Source organism: Sciurus carolinensis, chromosome 8 (assembly GCF_902686445.1).
Source record: "Sciurus carolinensis chromosome 8, mSciCar1.2, whole genome shotgun sequence".
Classification (NCBI taxonomy): domain Eukaryota; kingdom Metazoa; phylum Chordata; class Mammalia; order Rodentia; family Sciuridae; genus Sciurus; species Sciurus carolinensis.
The window spans coordinates 121,859,903-121,879,671 of NC_062220.1; the positions used below are offsets into that span (position 1 = coordinate 121,859,903).

The 19,769-nt window shown below is 40.9% G+C and overlaps 2 protein-coding genes across 2 annotated transcripts in view; one reads left to right on the forward strand and one right to left on the reverse strand.

Annotated features, from left to right (window-relative positions):
- Window positions 1–19,769, reverse strand: part of Pi4ka (phosphatidylinositol 4-kinase alpha) — a 139,882-nt gene that overhangs the window by 55,419 nt on the left and 64,694 nt on the right. The gene's annotated exons all lie outside the window — the stretch shown is intronic.
- Serpind1 (serpin family D member 1) lies at window positions 4,888–16,569 on the forward strand. Its single transcript, XM_047560235.1, has 5 exons — window positions 4,888–4,954; window positions 8,636–9,477; window positions 12,985–13,258; window positions 14,808–14,952; window positions 15,720–16,569. The coding sequence occupies exons 2-5, from the start codon at window positions 8,652–8,654 to the stop codon at window positions 15,909–15,911; spliced, it is 1,437 nt and encodes a 478-aa protein (XP_047416191.1). The 5' UTR covers window positions 4,888–4,954; window positions 8,636–8,651; the 3' UTR covers window positions 15,912–16,569.

Consider the following 19,769-nt stretch of genomic DNA (forward strand, 5'->3'; position numbering starts at 1 on the left):
TGGGCCCAGTGGCATATGCCTGTAATCCCAGTGGTGGGGAGTTAGGAGAATCACAAATTCAAAGCCAGCCTCAGCAAAAGCAAGGTGCTAAGCAACTCAATGAGGCCCTGTCTCCACATAAAATACAAAAGAAGGCTGGGGATGTGGCTCAGTGGTCGAGTGCCCCTGAGTTCAATCGCTGGTACCCACCCCCCCGCCAAATTAAAAAATAAATAGCAAGACATCATTCTACAGTCATATCCAAGTAAGAGACCCCGTCCCACTATGTAACCCTTCCCCAATATCCTTTAACACCTTAATTCCCAGAGGTGTGAAGCCCATCATTTCCCATTTATTATAGGTCAAACTCCTTATACCAACCCACTTGCCTCATAACTTCCCATTCTCAAAATAAAAAAATATAATATGGGCAATTTCGGCTAGTACAGGACCTCAGAAAAATCAATGGGGCAGTTGTTCCCACACACCCTGTAGTGCCCAACCCTATACCCTTTTATCTCATATCCCAGCCTCCACCACACATTTCTCAGTATTAGACCTGAAAGACACCTTCATCATTCCTTCATGCCCACTTTTCGCCTTTACCTGGACAGACCCAGACACTAACTACTCACAGCAGCTCACCTGGACCGTTTTCCCTCAAGTCTTCCAAGATAGTCTCTACTACTTTGGCCAAGCTCTCCAACATGACCTGGCCACCCTAAATTTCTCCCCTAGCCACCTTATGCAGTATGTAGATCATCTTCTGCTCTGTAGCCCTTCACTAGAATATTTCACACATCACACTAGCATCCTGCTTAACTCCCTGGCCTCCTGGGGGCACCAGGTTTCTCAATTTAAGGCTCAACTCTGCTCCCCTTAGGTATAATATTTATGCATCCTATTAACCCCTACCTCCTGCACCATAACCCCAGAGAGACTCCAAACTTTAAAAGACATTTCCCTGCTGACCACCAAAAGGAACATGTTGTCCCTCTTAGGCCTTTTAAACTATTTTTGCATCTGATACCAAAATTCTCCCTCATAGCCAAACCTCATTACGAGGTCTCCAAGGGGAACCTTTTAGATCCTCTTCCATTTTCCCATTCTTTTTCTACTACCATTTCTACTCTCCAGAATTCTCTTACCAAACCCTGACAAGCCTTTTTTCCTATCACTCTACTCAGAACATGGATAAGCCTTGGTAGTTCTTTACTAGAAGACAAGGGATACTCTCCACCCCACTGCATTCCTATCAAAACAATTAGACTTAGTTTATCAAGGCTGGTCCAAATGCCTCAATGTTTCAGTGACAACCGCATTCCTTATCCCTGAAGCCAGAAAATTTACATTATATTAGCCATTACCGGTCTTATCACACACACTCTCGCAGATCTTCTCAGTCATCCTTCATTTCTCTTTTCTCCCAACCAGAGTCCAAATATTGCAGGCACAACTCTTGGATCCCCTAACTACCTTCCAGCAAGACTTCATTAAACCCTGCCACTCTTCTTCCAACAAAAACCCCTCTGCCCCTGTGATTTCTCACTCTTGTCCTTGATACCTTGATTTCTTAATAACTCCCTTTTCCCATGAAGCTGCTGATCCTCTTGCCCAAAATTCCTAATGTCACTTTCTCAGATGTCCTTTCACCTTTTCTTAATACTCAGAGACAAATAAAATTTATTATATTTACTTTCCCTTCACCTTTCTCCTCAATCACTAGACTTCATTTGGGATCTCTGGCTTCAAGGGACATTCACTGTTTGACCCCCTCCCAAATGTCTTCCTTCTCCATATGTTTCCTACATATCATCTTTAATAGTCACACCAGATCTGAAACAATGGAGGCAAGAACTGCCTGATTCCTGGTGGTCCTCCTGGTTACTCCCCTTTCTATCCTCCTTAATAGTCATCCTTCTCTTAATAGCTTTTTATACAGAAACAACTTTTAGTAAGGAAACCCAGTTAGACCAAATCTGCTCCCAGGAACATCTCAAAGCCATTCTCCCTGTGTTCACAATCCGAGTTCCTGAAACCATGACAAGGAAATATTGCCTGCAGTTACCCCAAAGCTTGTTCCATGTATACCCCTGTTCAGCGCCAACCACCGAATCCCTGTGTCCTCTCCCAGAATTCTGAAAGGGGGTTCCCCTACGTTGGTCCTTTACAGCAGGAAACAGCCTGACATAATATCAATGCCCCAATTCATTATACCCCTTTTCAGAGTCTGGAATGAAGGATATAGTTAACTGACTCCTCCCATGGCCTGGTTCTGCTAAGACTACACCAGACCCTCGTGGTGGGCTTTAGCCATTTTGTCCCCAAAGATGTACCCCTCTGATGCTGAATAAAACATTGCTGGTCCATGAGGTCTGCCTCCATTTTTTTCTTTCTTTTTGTATTTCCCCCATGTGCTTTCAGTTGGTATATGAATGTTCATTATTTAATTCTTCCATCTTCTCTGTAAATTTTCTAAATTTCATATTAAAAAGTTGGAAAATCCAGATGTGATGGTGCATACCTGTAATCCCAATTTGGGAGGCTAAGGCAAGAGGATCTCAAGTTCAAGACCAGTCTTAGCAACTTATTGAGACTCAGTCTCAAAATTGAAAAAAAGGGCTAGGGATATAGTTCAGCTATTAAGGGTCACTGGTTTCAACTCCCAGTTTAAAAAAAAAAAGTTGGGAAAAAATATCTGACCATGAGGCAAACCTTTAAACAGGAACAAAAACAATGCAGTATGTGTGCAGTATGTGGTACCACTTTATGGTGGAGGCTCAAACCACATACATCTTTTACCTTTAAATGTGAAACAGATTCAAAAACATCAAGGTGTTAAGAAGGGTTGAAATCTAGTTTTTTCAAAAGTGGGTTACATAACCAGAAAGCTAAATATGCAGGAAACATCACTCATTAATAGTATTAAAAAAAAAAAAATAGCCAGGCAAGCTGGTACATGCCTATAATTCCAGTGGCTTGCGAGGCTGAGATAGGAAGATCCCAAGTTCAAAGCCAGTTTTAGCAATTTTGTGAGGGTCTAAGCAACTTAGTGAAGCCCTGTCTCAAAATAAAAAGTAAAAAGGGCTGGGGATGTAGCTCTGTGGTTAACTGCCCCTGAGTTAAATCCCCAGCACCACCACCTCCACCAAAATAAGTAAGAGGTAGGGGTGTGTGGCTCAGTGGTAAAGCACTTGACTTGTATGAGTAAGGTTATGGGTTTGATTTCCACCACTCAGAAAAAAGAAAAAAGTAATATGTACTCCTAGAATAGAAATTCCAGCAAAGAAGTATCCAGAGCACAAAGTGAAAACATGTTACCTCTTCAACCTTTTCTGTGAATACATACAGGTTCTGTGAAATGAGAAAGGTTACCATTTGCTGAGCATCTACTGTATGCTGGGTGCCAGTCTGCTTTTCCTCACATTCTTTATCTCAAATTTTTTTAAAATATTTTTTTTAGTTGTTAATGAACCTTTTTTTAAAAAAAAATTCTATTTATTTTATTGTAAACTGGACCTTTATTTTATTTATTTATATGCAGTGCTGAGAATTGAACCCAATGCCTCACACATGCTAGGCAAGTACTCTGCCACTAAGTCACACCCCCAACTCCTTTATCTCAATTTTTATAACCCCCTCACCCAGTAGGTGTAATTACCATCCTCATTTTGGAAGGAAGAACACTGAGAATGATTTCAGCCAGGGTGGTAGGTGTGGTTTCATGAAAAGTGGGAGAACAGCAGCCGTGTGCCATTTTGCAGAGAAGATGCTCCAAGCAGAAAGAACTGCAGTTGCCAAGGCTCTGCTTGGGACCAGGTTTAGCATGTGTGAAAGTTAAGAACAGGGAGCAGAGTTTGTGAGTCTGAGCCCCAGGAGGAGTCTGGACACAGGGAAGAGCCTCTCAGAGAAGCACAATGGTATCCATGCTGGATGGACTGAATAGAGCAGATAAAGGCTCTGGGGAACAGATCTGACTAAAGTTAGAATGCTATGCTGGACCCAGACCCAAACACACTTTCCATGTCCTGAGCACAATGGTCTTTATATGTTAGCATCTCTCAAGTAGCAACTGAGACACACCCACAGTCCCTCAAACACCTGTACATTCTTTTGCCTGAGACTCAAGACTAGTTGATTTCCCAAACACACTCATAGGTACCCAAATCAGAAAGCAGTGTTTTGTAATAAGCTGGTTTCCTACATAATACAGAATATTCTGATAACTTTTTAGATCATAACAACATAAATTTTAAAAATTACAGCTCCACAGATCCCCATGAGTATCTAAGTGGACTTGGGTTTGGGAAGCACAGCTGAGCAATATCCTCAACTGTCCCACAATAATCAGGAGAGCTGGGCTGCGATTCTAGTAATGAACAGTGACCCTTGATTGAAGAAAGGCCTATGCAATAGTATCCTTATTTTGTATAAGACACCGATCTTATTTCCGGCTCCACTTTTCACTGAGGAATAAGCTCACAGAAGAATAGGGACACCCACCTCACAGCCAAAACAGTCACATCTGCCTTGGTGGTCAGGGCTAAGTCAGAAGATGATCATCTCAGAGAGGGAAGACACAATAGTAGGTCACACATGTGACCTCTATTTTGTGGGGCGCATTACAACCTCTCTGAAAGTGCAGCCTAGCCTCCAGAAGTCTGAAGAGTGCCTTAGATTATGTGCTAGCTTCAGTGAAGGCTGCTCCTGAACCAAGGCTGTGTGTGACAATGACATTCACATTAAAAATCTCGGTGACAGAAAAACTGAAGCCTGGGAGTCGCCAGTCACTAAGTAATGATCAAAGACACAGCTGAGGTGGTTTGTGCTGACAAAGCTAGTTGGGTGGTGTTTGAACTGGGACATATTTACTTTGGAAAATATGCAACAGCCCAGCACCAAAGTTCACATTGGAACTCCACTGGTGACCCTGGTTGATTTCATCTCTGTAAAGCTGCTGCTCAGAAGGAAAGAGGTAAGTTCAGTTTCTAACATTTCTGCTGATTATAAATTCTAATTTTTGGTGTTTAGAGATGAGCAACTCAATCCTTTCTTTATCAATGTGCAAATGCAGAAGCTTTCCACACTAAGAAGTGGAAAAGTGTTTAAAATTTTTAATCTGTCCCTTATATAATTCTATCAGTTACAACAGTGGGACAATCGACAAAACTATAATAGGAACTATGTAAGAAATAAAAGTATCTATGTTAAATTATTTAAATTGGATAACTATTCTATGCTTTATGTATGAGAATATCCTTGTCTTACACATTTTCCCCTAAAGTATTAGTATTAAAGGTTAAAGGGGCACGAGAGAAGAGATCTAATCTCAAATGGTTCAGAAAATAATTTGCGTATGTATGCCTGTGTGTGTATACACATTTGTACATACACATATACACTTATATATGGAGAGAAAGTATAAAGCAAATGTCCCAAAATGTAAACATCTGATGAATCTGGGAAAAGGGGGTACAGGAATTGCTCTACTACTTTATTCTTTTACCTTTTCAGTAAGTTTGAAGTTATTTCAGAATAAAACTTTCCAAACTCCAGGCAGCTATTTCTCTCCTATTCCACTTGCTCTGTTTGGACCTGGAGTTAATGAGCTGCTCGGAGAAGGATAACAGTTTTCAGGTGTTCTGCTCTGATGCATGTAACTAAAGAGAAAGCACCATATGAAGTCCTTAGAAAAATTAATGTCTTAAAATTTATCTTAAAAAAACATTACTTCTTGGGGCTGGGGTTGTAGCTCAGTGGTAGAGTACTTGCCTTGCACGTATGAGGCACTGGGTTCGATCCTCAGCACCACTTAAAAATACATAAATAAAAAAGGTTTTGTGTCCATTACAACTAAAACAAAAAAATGTAAAAGAATATTGCTTCTCTTCAAAGATAGTAATCTGAATTTAAACACAACCTAGTGATAGTTTTTAAATTTCTTATATTATAGTTTTTATTATACTAAATAACAAAATGGTAGGAAGATTTAATTTTTAGATTCTTAAATTTTTCAACCCATAAAAAAATCAGAGATATTTTCTCCTTTCTCAGGGCAAATGAAAACTATTTTTGGTTTTTAATCATATAATGTAGGACTAGGGTATAAGAAGTTTCCAAAAATACTCTCTGAATATCAGGAAAAAAACACGAATGTCCCCTGGGTCCAATTCCAGTATAATAAATTTAAAAAAGAAAAAGAAAAAAAGAACATGAATGTCTTCAGTCTGCCTCCCTGTCTGGCCTCAGATTCATTTTCCGGAATCCTTATTAATTCAAGTTGGTTTCTGTTTTTTTCTTTAACCTTATTTTTTTTCTGAAAAGAACACTTTAAAGTTTAGTCAAGTGAGGAGACTTCCACTAAAGTTACTCATTTTCTTTACTTTTAACTTTATGAAGTTCATTGCCAAAGATACCCATGGCTGATTCAATTTGGAAACTGAGTCTCATTCTATTTGCAGCCATACACACTAGAAATCCTTTCTAGAAATTGCTTCACCCACGCAAACTACATGAGGCCGTGCCTCAGTAAGGTACTAAGATGGAAGGTTGGAAAAGACAACAGACATTCTCAAGTTCAGAAACTATGACTTTCTTCTCCAAAATGTGCAATCCCAAAGTCTCTCAGTTATTATTAAAACAATGCTGGAGTTGACTTTTTTTTTTTTTAAACAATATTGCAGGGAGAGGATCGAAGTTGGAAAACTGGTAGGAACTATTCCCCAACCAATTTGGGAGTGTCTTGGTACTTCAGGACAAACGAGGCAGGCAGAGAACTTGACATGTGTGTGGGGGTGCTCAGCCAACTTGGTTCTAATCGAATTGTTCATTCATTCATTCATTGCAGTGCTGGGGATCAAATGTGGGCTTAAGCATGCTAAGCAAGCACTCTACCACTAAGCTACACCCCCAGTCCAAACCACTGCCATTTATTAGCCATAGAAAAAAAAAAAAAGGCTTAATCTCCTGATATATGAAATAGAAGGGTAGAGTTAATTTACACAAAATACCTTATATGTGCCTGGCATCCAATAGAGGCTCCATCATTTGTCCTTGCCATTATCAACATCAACAAAACTATGAGCATTCAAATAGGGTTTCTGTACAGTTAGTCCCTAACAATCTCAGACCTAACAAGTTTAAATATGTAATAGGAGCCAGTAACTCTTACATGGCTTAGACTGGTAGTAGATATTCCAACAGGAAATAGGAACAGGCACACAACAAGCTTAACAAAATACAATTCTTTCTGGAGAGATCAGAAAAAGTTGGGATTATGGACTACCTGCCTGGGTCAGCATTACAAATATTTATGACCACTATCTGGTGAAATAAGGAAGCATCAAACAATTGCTCATCTACCCAGGATGCAGTTAATAAATTGGAATAAGAAAGAGCAAGACAAAGCCGTTTGGCAGCCAAAATAAATTTCACAAGCCAAGACAAAACCTCCTTGGAATAAGGAAGGGGATGAGTAGATAAAGATAAGCTAACATATATCTGTGGATACATGTTAAATACTTATCTTGTTTACTTAAAATAAAAGGAGTGTCCCTAGGTCTTTAGGGACATCCTACATTGCCCTCACACAGACCTTGTCTGCCTGCTGAGATTACAGTAGAAGCAGTAGAAAAGACTGGGCTTTTCCTGACAGCAAAGTATACCTGTAGCAAGTTCCATAACCTTATTAATAGCCTTTGGGGCTGCCAGGCCACCAATCACATCCTCACCAGGCCCTAAGGGAGTCCTGGCATTACAGACAAGTTCCAGATCTTATACAAACTAACCCCAAATGACTGCACAAATTTCGAATATCTTTAGAATATCTGTTTTCAGAAAGCCTAGCCCATGCACATTTTCCCACAACACCCCTATCCTATAGGTGGAGTATCTGGGTTGAAGAGACAGGACTGAGTACCTCTATTAGAAATTCCTCTCCTGTCCCAGGTGCCCACTCAAGCTTCACCTTTAGGTGAAGCTTCCACAATTCTGGGTCTGGGAACCCCTACTACCACTACATGAAGTGAAGGAAGTCACATTCCTTTTCCTGTCCCACATGCTTTGCTTTGAGTTTTGAGAACCCTCAAATTACTACGCATCTGTCCCATGAGTTTGGCTCATGAAACTCTCGGTAGGGAAGACCTTCATGCCTCTATTACCTGATATGCTTTTTAGAGACAGAAGACAATATTTGGAGAATGAATGAAAAAGAAACTTCTTTCTGGCTCTTCTGAACCCCTTGGATTCTAGAATGTTAGTTTTGCAAACTTTTAGAGAAGGGATTTTCATCCAGGGGCCCTCAACCCCTGGGATTCTAGAATGTTAGTTTTGCAAACTTTTAGAGAAGGGATTTTCATCCAGGGGCCCTCAACCCCTGGGATTCTAGAATGTTAGTTTTGCAAACTTTTAGAGAAAGGATTTTCATCCAGGGGCCCATGAATCCCATGGGAGATTTACAAAGCACATAAAATGTATGGTGTATGTTTATTTTCATCAGATTCTGTTTAAGTTCAGAATCCTCAACAGTTTAAGAACTGATGCTTTAAGGGAGAGCCTCTTCCTGGGTCAAAGCTGCAATTAATCTGCCATCTGAACTGCAACAGAGTGGGGGCCAGCTAGGCCACCTTTCAACATGTCATCTTGTTTTCCCTCACAGCTTTAGCTCTGCCAAAATGAAACACCCCTTCTACCCTCTTTTCATTTTCCTCATCATAACATCTGTGTTTGGTGGAAGCAAAGATCTCACAGGTCAGCTCAATAATAAAAATGTGAGCATGCCCCTTTTGCCTGCTGACTTTCACAAAGAAAACACAGTCACCAATGACTGGATTCCAGAGGGGGAGGAAGACGACGATTACCTGGATCTGGAAAAGTTATTCAGTGAAGATGATGACTACATTTATATAATTGATGCAGTTTCCCCAATAGAATCAAGTGCTGGGAACATCCTGCAGCTTTTCCAAGGCAAGAGCCGGATCCAGCGTCTTAACATCCTTAATGCAAAGTTTGCCTTCAACCTTTACAGATCACTGAAGAACCTGACCAACACTTTTGATAACATCTTTATAGCACCTGTTGGCATTTCTACTGCAATGGGGATGATTTCCTTAGGCCTGAAGGGGGAGACCCATGAACAAGTGCACTCGGTTTTGCATTTTAAAGACTTTGTTAATGCTAGTAACAAGTATGAGATCACAACGATTCATAATCTCTTCCGCAAGCTGACTCATCGCCTCTTCAGGAGGAACTTTGGGTACACACTTAGGTCAGTCAACAACCTTTATGTCAAAGAGCAGTTTCCTATCCTGGATGACTTCAAAACTAAAGTGAGAGAATACTACTTCGCTGAGGCCCAGGCAGCTGACTTCTCAGATCCTGCCTTCATTTCTAAAACTAACGACCACATTCTGAAGCTCACCAAAGGTCTCATAAAAGAAGCTCTAGCAAATATAGACCCTACTATTCAGATGATGATTCTTAACTGCATATACTTCAAAGGTAAGAAGTAGCTTTACAGTTCTCAAAGCAAATTCAAATTGTGCTCTTTCTAGACTGAATGTCAAGAGCTATATTCTAGCTATAATTTTTCCAAGAAAACAGATCTGTCTACAGGGTTGACTCAGATACAGGGACAAGGAAGATCACGATGAGGTGACAGCTACTGAGCCCTAACTCTGAGCTTTATGCTCATTGGAACTTCACCATATCTGAGGTCAACATGATTAATGGGGTTCCTATTTTACAGACAAAGCCACCAAGACACCAAGAATTAAGAGGATGTTCCAAGGGCACATGGTTAGTAAGGGGCAGAGTCAATATTGTACCCAGGGAGGCCATCTCCAGAGATTCATTAAATTGGAAGACACAATGCAAAAAAAAAAAAAAAAAAAAAAAAAAAAATTAGCATTTGGCCAACCTGGATTTCAGTTTCTTCATTCTTCTCCTAATTATCAGGAAACAGAAATATGGACAAAAGGTGAAGGACATGTGTCTCTGAACTGTTCAGCTAGAGTAAATAACATTAAAAACTAAAACTCTGTTTCAAGATACTTTTGTTCTTATGGGCAGGTAGAGGTAGAGAAATGAACCACTATTTCTTGAGCAGTGGTTCTGGACCAGGCATAAGGACACTTTTTAAGGAGGTTACTACCCCTCCAACACACACACACACACATGCACACACATGCATGTGCATACACACATGCCTTGGAATCCTAGAAATAAAGGAATATGTATTTGTAATAGCCACATCTCTTACTGGAACCTGAATGACCAGGTCTCTCCATTTTGCCATCAATAGCTACCAGACACCAATGAGGACACAATTATTGGGAGGCCAATGATTCCTGTTAGCTCCAACAATTGTACAGCAACCCAGGAATGCAAAGGACAAAGGCTGTCTCCTGGCTTTTGCTTGGTGGAGGTGAGGCTAAGACCTCATGGTATACCCCAAAGAAAGGGGTATATCCTTTTCTGTGCCCAGGCTAAGGTCCCCCAGCAGCTCTGCAAGGCAGGCATCCTGCCAGATGGGCTGTGAAGTAGGATTAAGGAGGCCAAGGATTCAGGATGGTCTAGAGTGCTGAGATTTGACCCCTGGCCTTCCACCCTGAGCCAGGCACAATGCCAGCTGGAATCAAAGGCTGAGTGTCAACCCAGTTTGCAACAGACTAAAAAATAGCAACATACACACATACATATAGTGTATCTGATGAACATACATTCTTTTTATCACTAGTTATAAGATTTTATTTATTTATTACCATTATTTAATTGAATTAATTTATTTATTTTTCATGTGGTGCTGAGGACTGAACCCAGTGCCTCACACATGGCTAGACAAGTGCTCTACCACTGAGCTACAACCCCAGACCTGGTTATAAATTCTTAAATTGGGCAAACAGGAGCCTAAGCCCTGGTTTCACCACTTCTCATTTGTGTGAACTTGGGCAAGTCATTCAACAACTTTGACTTGGTTTCCTATCTTTATCAAAGAGGTGATATCATAGTGGCAGATTTAGAAAAGGCATCTGACAGGGCTGTAGGGAGATCCAAAGAGACTAGGATGTAACATTCAGCACAGTGTGGGGCAAATGGCAATGAATTCAAGTGAGTCAAACTACGCATTATAATAATAGCATAACATAGCTAGTGACATTTATTTCAGAAGCAATTAACCTATGCTTAGAAATGACTTTAGGGCTGGGGCTGTGGCTTACTAGTGGGAGCGCTTACCTAGTATGTGTGAGGCACTGGGTTTGATTCTCAGCTCTACATATAAATAAATGAATAAAATAAAGGTCCATCAAAAACTAAAAATATATAAAAAATAATTTAAAAAGAAAAGAAATGACTTTAGAACACATAAGTGGAAAACATTTGACAGCATCAAAGTCCTCAGTCTTACCAGTTTGTCAGGAGCCTCCATATCACTTGAGGCCTCTGCATTAGCCCTGGCCTGAGTTCAGGGACAGGTGGCCATTTCTGTCAGCATGGGGGTAGAGAAATGACTAGGTGTGGTCAGTTTATCTCCTGAACACAGTAACCCATATGACAATAAAGCATTAATTAGCAAACATATGCTCAACATTCTGATCACACTGACATGGGGTCACTTAATCCAATGCTGGGAATTGAAAAGATCAACTGCTAGTATCAACAAATCTTTTAAGGGTGCTTCTCAAAGGAGAGGAGACTCTAGAAGTATAATTTCAATTTCTAGCTCCCAAATCTATTACTAATCTGATTTTTAATTACAAATGTTTGAATCACTTTAGTGTAACTTCTCAAGGGCTTTCTTCCTATCAAAGCTGGAAAGAGCAGTGATTTCCCTGTGGGGTCCAGGACAGATGTCTGGAGATAGTTGGAATTATCATGACCTGAGGAGGTGGGGGAAGCACTGCTGATATTTCATGGAGAGAGGCCAGAGATGCTGCTAAATGCTCTATAATACACAGAAAACTCCCCACACCAAGAGTATTACCTGGTCCAGATGTCAATACTGCTGTAGTTGAGAAACCCCTGGGTGAGGCAGATTTAGAAGAGGCAACTAAGCTATAGCTATGATCAGACAGAAGCTGTCTGGTGTTAGACCTATACAGACACTGCCTGCTTATCTCATCTAGGTTGTTGACCCACCAGCTGGAAATCTTTAACAAGTTATTTCACTTAGTTTGTCTGTTTTCTCATTCACAAAAAGGGAATAATAATAAAAGCACCCATCTCATGTAGTTTCTGGGAGCAGAAAATGAAGGTAATACAGAAAGGTGCTTAGATGAGTGGCATATCACCAGTCATCAATGTGTCACCAATTATTACTAGTTATCTTAGAGCTATTATTAGCATCTTAGAGCTAAAATAGAACAGACTTATTACTGTATACACAGCACTGCATCCAAATCTGTAGTGAAACTGGGCATGGTGTCACAGGTTGATAATCCTAGCAACTCGGGAGGTTGAAGCAGAAAGATCAAAAGTTTGAGGTCAGTTTGGGCAACTTAGTGAGAACTTGTCTCAAAATAAAAAATAAAAAATAAAATAAAAAAGGGTTGGGTAAAGCACCAGCGGTAAAGCACCCCTAAGTTCAATTCCCAGTACTGCAAAGAAACACAATCTACAGTGAAGATCCTGAGGGAAATACCACATCACCCATGTGTCCTGCCAAATGCTGCTAAATCTCAGTGTGAGGGATGAGAGCCACCAATACAGAGCTAAAAGAAGCTCTAAGTTACTCATTTTACAAGTAACTTTCCTCAAGAGGCCCAGACAAGTTAGATGTCTTGCCAGGGTCAAACAGCTATTTAGTGTCAGAATCTAACCCCAAATCCATTCTAGTCTATTTAATCTCTTGCTGGAAATGCAAATTCTCAGCCCAAACCAAACCTGAGAATGAGAAACTCTGGAGATGGGTCCTGAAAGCCCTCCAAGGAATCTGGACACATCATTAAGGTTGGGGACCATTGTTCTAAAGAAACATCTTAATAGTTCCCTGCTTCTTTTGATTTTAAGGATCCTGGGTGAATAAATTCCCAGTGGAAATGACACACAACCACAACTTCCGGCTGAATGAGCGAGAGGTGGTCAAGGTTTCCATGATGCAGACCAAGGGGAACTTCCTTGCAGCAAATGACCAGGAACTTGACTGTGATGTTCTTCAGTTGGAGTATGTAGGAGGCATCAGCATGCTAATTGTGGTCCCGCACAAGCTATCAGGGATGAAGACCCTTGAAGCACAGCTGACACCACAGGTGGTAGAAAGATGGCAAAAAAGCATGACAAACAGGTACTTCCAGGTGTTTGTTCTTTTGAGTTCCTAGAGGCTGGGGGTGCCCAGGACTTCTGAAACTCTGGTCATTTTTTTTTAAGGGAGAAATATGCTTAACTACCCAAGAATGCCATACAGGCTACTCTAATTCAGTCCAAATTTCTTGCTCAATGAGATGATCAGAGAGCTCTTATGAGCAACACATCTGCTTTCCATAGGTCAATTTCAGAAGGCAGGTGGTTTCGAGTTAGCTTGGGAATAATTATCCCAGCTCTGCTACATATTTGCTTTGTGATTTTAAGCCCAGTTCCGTGAACCTAAAAATGGTGATAATTCTTTTACTTGCCAGAGGTCAAGGTGAGAAATAAACAGAATTAAGTGATGTACCCTAGGATATCACTAGGAGGAATTCAACAAAGATTAGCTCTCCCTTTTTCTACCCAGGTAATTCTGAAGTTCTCTTAACTCACCGAGGATTTGTGATTCATGATTTTCTTCTATTATTACTTACTACTCAATAGTTAAAACTGCAGATTTTAAATATTTACTGAGACTATTATTGGATCATGGCAGAATGAATGATGAGGTCAGTCACACTTCTGTTTTACTGGATACTACTTAGGCCAATATGAATAAGAAAATCTGGTTTAGGGCGCCTAATAGAACAAGAGTACAGAGAAATGCAGCAAAACCAAGAAGCACGTTCTTGGGGCTGGGATTGTGGCTCAGTGGTAGAGTGCTTGCCTAGCATGTGTGAGGCACTGGGTTTGATTCTCAGCATGACATATAAGTGAATGAATAAAATAAAAGCCTATCAACATCTAAAAAAATATTTTAAAAAAGAAGCATGTTCTTAGAGGAAGGTAATTTCCCCAGGTGGCCTCTCAGTATCAAGTCTTATGGATTTTTCCTTTAAAATTCCCTTCTGTACCTACTTCGTTCCTAACCTCCATGCCCCTACTTCTACCCTGAACCCAAGGAGGCCAAACTAGCCTACCAGTGCCATTCTTAGTCTTACCCACACACCACCCACCAGATCAACATTCCCAGAAAACCCTTCCCATCCTCCCATTCTCAGAAACTATCCCCTGGTAAAGGATATCAATCAAGTCCCTTATATAAAATGATAAATATTTGTATAAAACCTATGCAATCCTCTGATATACTTTAAATAATCTCTACCTTATTTATATGATACCTGGTACAATGTAAATGCAATGTAAATAGCTGATGTACTAAATTGTTTAGGGAACAATGATGAGAACAAAAAGTCTATACATGTTCAGAACAGATGCAACTGTGCCTCCTAAAATTTTCAGTCTGTGGTTGATGGAACCCATGGATACAGAACCCATGGAAACAAAGGGCTGACTGTAATTGGAATTCCAGTAAGTAGTCTTTCCAAAATCCTCAACTGACAGTACCAGGATATAAATTTTAACAAGTGATATGTTAATTCTATGGTAAATGCAACCCATGGTAGGGTGTGCACATTCAACAGGAAAAACATGATTCTTTTGTGATTTGTGATTCACTAAACCTGAGCCTCTTCTTTTTCTCTTACTAGAACTCGAGAAGTACTTCTGCCTAAATTCAAGCTGGAGAAGAACTACAATCTGGTGGAGGCCCTGAAGTCAATGGGAATCATAGAGCTATTTGGCAAAAATGGCAACATGTCAGGAATCTCAGACCAAAGGATCACCATTGACCTGGTAACTGCTCCTTTGTCTACACTGGTCTAAGGGTCAGTCACAGCCCAACTCCCATCTCCATCTGTCCCTTCCCAGCCTACCTCCATCCAGTCTCATTTCCCAGGACAGGGCTGCTGAAGCTGCTCCTGGGTCTAGCTGTAGCACACAAAGTATTCAGTTCTGCAGGTACCAGCTAGGGAAGGCAGCACAATTGACAGTTGCTTACTGGGCAGGGTGGTCACAGGAACAGCCTTGGAATAAGTCCTGTTCCTGTTTACACCCAAGAAAGAAGAGGTGTGTGCTCCTATCTGCTCAAATTGTGATAGACCCATTAAACACATATAGAGAAAATGCACTATACACACATTTAACTTCATAATCCAACAAATAGGCACTTAGCAAAAGAAAGTGAATACCAGACAAAATGTTGTGGCAAATTCAGGCCCCTGTCCACCTAGTGGATGTGCACCCCAGACTTTGAGGAGGATATGGGTCAGCAGCAGCTGACTTGGCTCCCAAAGCTTTTCAGACTGTGGTCGCAACCAAGATGAATGTGGTTCTAGAGTGTACAGGTAAGTATTTGTGATATAACATGGCCTCTAAGCACAATTAACTGCAATTGACATATGATGAAAGAAATTTTCAAGGGTAATTTTGACCAGTTGTAATTTTTGCTACATGTGTGGTTTTTGGACCTTTATTTCTGAAGATTAGACTCCACCAGATGCTCTATTCCTCTACGTACCAACCTACAGAATCTAACACTTTTCCTTTCCAATTTGAAACAGTTCAAGCACCAAGGTACCATCACAGTGAATGAAGAGGGCACCCAGGCTGCGGCTGTGACCACAGTGGGATTCATGCCATTGTCCACTCAAGTTCGTTTCACTGTCGACAGACCCTTTCTGTTCTTGGTCTACGAGCACCGCACCAGCTGTCTGCTCTTCATGGGCAGAGTGGCCAACCCTACCAGGTCTTAAAGATGGCAATCTGGGCACCTGACATATTTTGGGGGCACTCTAATTCTACTTCCATTTTATCAATGAGCACAGAGATGTTTTGGTACCAAGACTTCCATAGTTTATGTTACCAAAATGAATCAAGGCTCTTACGGAAGAAGAAATTTACCAACAACTGAGAAGCTAATGGGTATCAATACTGCACAGCAAACAATGCTATGAATCCACAGGAGTTAGTATAACCAGCTGGTGTGTCAGTTGTTCCCTAAAGGGGCTCGAAAACAGACTGCCTCACCTCCTTCCTGACTCCTCATAGCAAATCTATGAGGTGCACTCAAGCACCTTCTTCCCTGACAGCCTCATCCTTGCTCATCTGGTCCTATTACTGAAAGCCTTTCTCAACCAGGGACCCTCATCTAAACACAGAAATAAGTTACATGACTAATTTCTCACTTCTCCCAAAGAGGGTGCCCAACTATTATCATTCCCAATGTCCAGGGGAGAAACAACCTTGAGACATACAAAGGGTTCCCTGAGCATTGGGGCTTAATTCTCTCAAGGTCTAACCTTCCAAAGCCATGTAAATGTCCTACTGTTGCCTCACTACTACTCAAGAGGACAGTGTGTGTACACAGGTCATGTCTTCTACCCTAGAGATAAATAAAGATAGCCACATTTACTATGTCTCTAACTCTATTTTCTTTAACAAAGGCTGAATTCAAAAGAGCTATATCCTACTGGGCATGGTGGCATATGCCTGTAATTCCAGTGACTTGGGAGGCTGAGGAAGGAGGATGGCAAGTTTAAGATGAGCCTCAGTAACTGAATGGGCCCCTAACTCAGAATAAAAAATAAAAAGGGCAGGGGATGTGACTCAGTGCTTAAGTACCCCTGGATTCAATCCCTGTACCAAAACCAACCAACCAACCAAAAACCCCCACCAAAAAAAAAAAAAAAAAAAAAAAAAAAAAATCCCCAGGAATGACAAAGGTTGATAGAGAGTCACTCAGGTGCCATCCTATAGCTATTAAGCTATAGTAGGGCAAGCTCTCTTGACCAGGATGAGGCATGACACTGAATGTGGTCTGCATGGAATCCCTGAGACAGTGCTCTAAGTCATCCCCAGTCTTTCCACAGTCTTTATGTAGGGTGCATGTTTCAGCTTTCATCCCTCAGACATGATTCTACAGCAGATATGGTTTGATAAAGCAGGCAACACTCGAAGAATGTATTTCTGGATTCCTTACTACCTGGGCAGGGTACCTGAAATCCAGAAAAGTTGCTCAGAATACAAGAGTTATGGTGAGCCTTCAATTAGGGGGACCATCACTGTTACAAGAGCAGCAGTCACAAGTTCTGTGTGTAGGTCATCTCATTGTAATGCCCACAGCCTGGCAGGAGAAATTTTACCTTCCCCTCTTTTCAAGTGAGGAAGATGAGGATCGAAGGGTTCTGAAACCTGCCCACAATGCAGCTGCAGTACGTGGTGGGACTGGGGTTCAAGAATAGGCTGGCCTGCTTGCAAGGTCACCTAAGGAGTGTTGTCACAAAAGACGTTTGATCAGATGAGGCTAATGCCAGTAAGGAAGCAGCAGAAAGGGAAAGCAGGCATTGCCACTGCATGGGTGATCTTGCTGAGAACTCATACCAACTCTAGGAGGTGTGCACTGGTATCACCTCCTTTTTATAGCTGAGGAAGCAATTCAAGCTCACAGAAGGGAAGTGATTTGTCCCAGACTTAGATTCAAACCTAGACATCTGGGACCTGGAGCCTACTATTCCTTGCTAATTTTCCTCACCTGTTTTCTTTACAACTTCCTATACCAGTCCTTGCTCCAGCACTCTACAGAGAAAAGAACATATCAGGGTAGAGACCAAAACTTCCCATAATACCCTCTCAGTCTCTTGATGAAGCCTGACATAGCTGATGACCCAATTATTCCATTCCTTCTCCAATGTGCTTTAATACTGTTCTTTTCTGATACTTATCCTGTATTTTTTATCGTGTTGCTGGTTCCTCTTATTCTTCCCATTTCTTTAATTTTTGGTGGGGGGATTCTGGGGATTGAACCCAGGGGCTCTCAACAACTGAACCACATCCCCAGCCTTCTTAAAAAAATGTGTTCTTTTTAGTTATAAATGACAGAAGAATATATTTTGACATATCATACATACATGGAGTATAACTTCACATTCTTGTGGTTGTACATGATGTGAAGTTATTACTCCTCCCATTTCTAAAGGTAGCTACCTCAAAAATTCTGTCTTAAAAAGCTGGGCATGGTAGTGTGTGCCTGTAGTCTCAGTTATTTGGGAGGTTGAGGCAGGAGGATTGCTTGAGCCCTGGAGTTTAAGGCCAGCCTGGGCAATATAGCAGACTTCATCTCAAAACAAACATACAAAACAAAACCCTCTGTATTTAGTCCTTTACTATGTCACTTTCAATTACTCTGCCCTACCTCTGCTACAGCCTGTCTGGGTTCCTTCATACTCCTGCACAGGTCAGAACCCTCTTGTCTCTGTTTTTTGTTCACTTATATTCACTTGGAATCCCTCCAATTCCCTCTTACAGAAACCAGTCCACTCATTTCTCAAGGCAGTAGGGTATTAAATCAGAGCACAGGATCTGAGCCAGGCTGCCTGGGTTTGAAATCTGACTCTGACATCTACATTAATGTCTATAAAAGGTCTAGATCAGTGATGTGTGTTTAGCAAGAGCCAGGTCAGGATTCTCTGCCTTAATTTAAGAGAGTATCTCAACAAGGAGTTCTAACTAGAGGCCCTGGATAAGTTTGTCCCATTTAATTTCCTAAGGTAAAATGCAGAGTCTTGAGAATATGTTTGTGTGTGTGTGTGTGTGTGTGTGTGTGTGTGTTGCTGGAGATTGAACCCAGGGCCTTATATTCACTAGGCAAGAGCTCTACCACTGGGTTAGGTTACATCCCCAGCCCAGATATAGGCATTTCTACGGAAAGTGAATATACAGGTTTCAAAAGGTTCCATGGTCCAGAAAATACTAATCTACAAAAAGTAATGTTTTCTGAGCAAGGAATAGATCTTATTAAACCACTACTTTGTCACAATGGAGTGATGAGGTCTCTAAGCATTAAATAACTTTCAACTTTTGTTGTCTAGCTTATCAATGGGCTAGACAACAAAAAAAAATCAATTTAATTAATGATATTTCTGAAAGAATACTATATTCACAAAATTTCAAAACAAAGATCACTAAATATAACAAGAAGTAGTCTCAGAGTTCACATGACCCAACCTGCCAGTGACTCCAGGTTCCCAAGGACACTGAGAAGTAAATAGCTGCATTAAAGCCAAAACCCAGCCTTCATGCCCCATATCCACCGGCCCTTTTACTCAACAAAGTAATTTGAGACAGTGTCACCAAAGGTGGAAAACAGAGAATATCTTTCACTTAAAGAATAAAAAAGTGCAAAACATTAAAAAAAAAACCTCTTTGGAAATCAGTTTCTACCAGAAGGTTCAAGGGGTAACCACAAAGCAAATGCAAGAACCTATGGTCCCTGTGCTCTTTGTTGAGCAATAAAATCAAATATTTGTTTCCTCCCCCATAATATAACCATTAACTTTTTGTTAAAAATACAATACTTATTCTATTCATGTAAAAGATCAGGTGAGCAGGCATTTGAGTATGTATATTTTCTGAACTGTCACTGATAATGGTTATGCCTACATTGACCCTGAGGAGAGGCTCAGGAGCTCATGCAGGGTTCTACATGCCAGACCAGGAGTCCAATTCCAGCCCTTGTGATCCTAAAACCCAAGTGCTTCCAGCCAACTTCATTCATCACTGCTCCCCAAAGGTACAAAGTGCCCCTGGCAAATTTCTTGTACGCACTTATTAAA

Excerpts from the sequence above, each read along its gene's own strand:
- Serpind1 (XM_047560235.1), top strand. The coding sequence starts at position 8,652 with ATGAAACACCCCTTCTACCCTCTTTTCATTTTCCTCATCATAACATCT. Across the intron at positions 13,259-14,807 it reads CAAAAAAGCATGACAAACAG|AACTCGAGAAGTACTTCTGC; the intron begins GTACTTCCAGGT and ends TTCTCTTACTAG. Across the intron at positions 14,953-15,719 it reads AAAGGATCACCATTGACCTG|TTCAAGCACCAAGGTACCAT; the intron begins GTAACTGCTCCT and ends AATTTGAAACAG.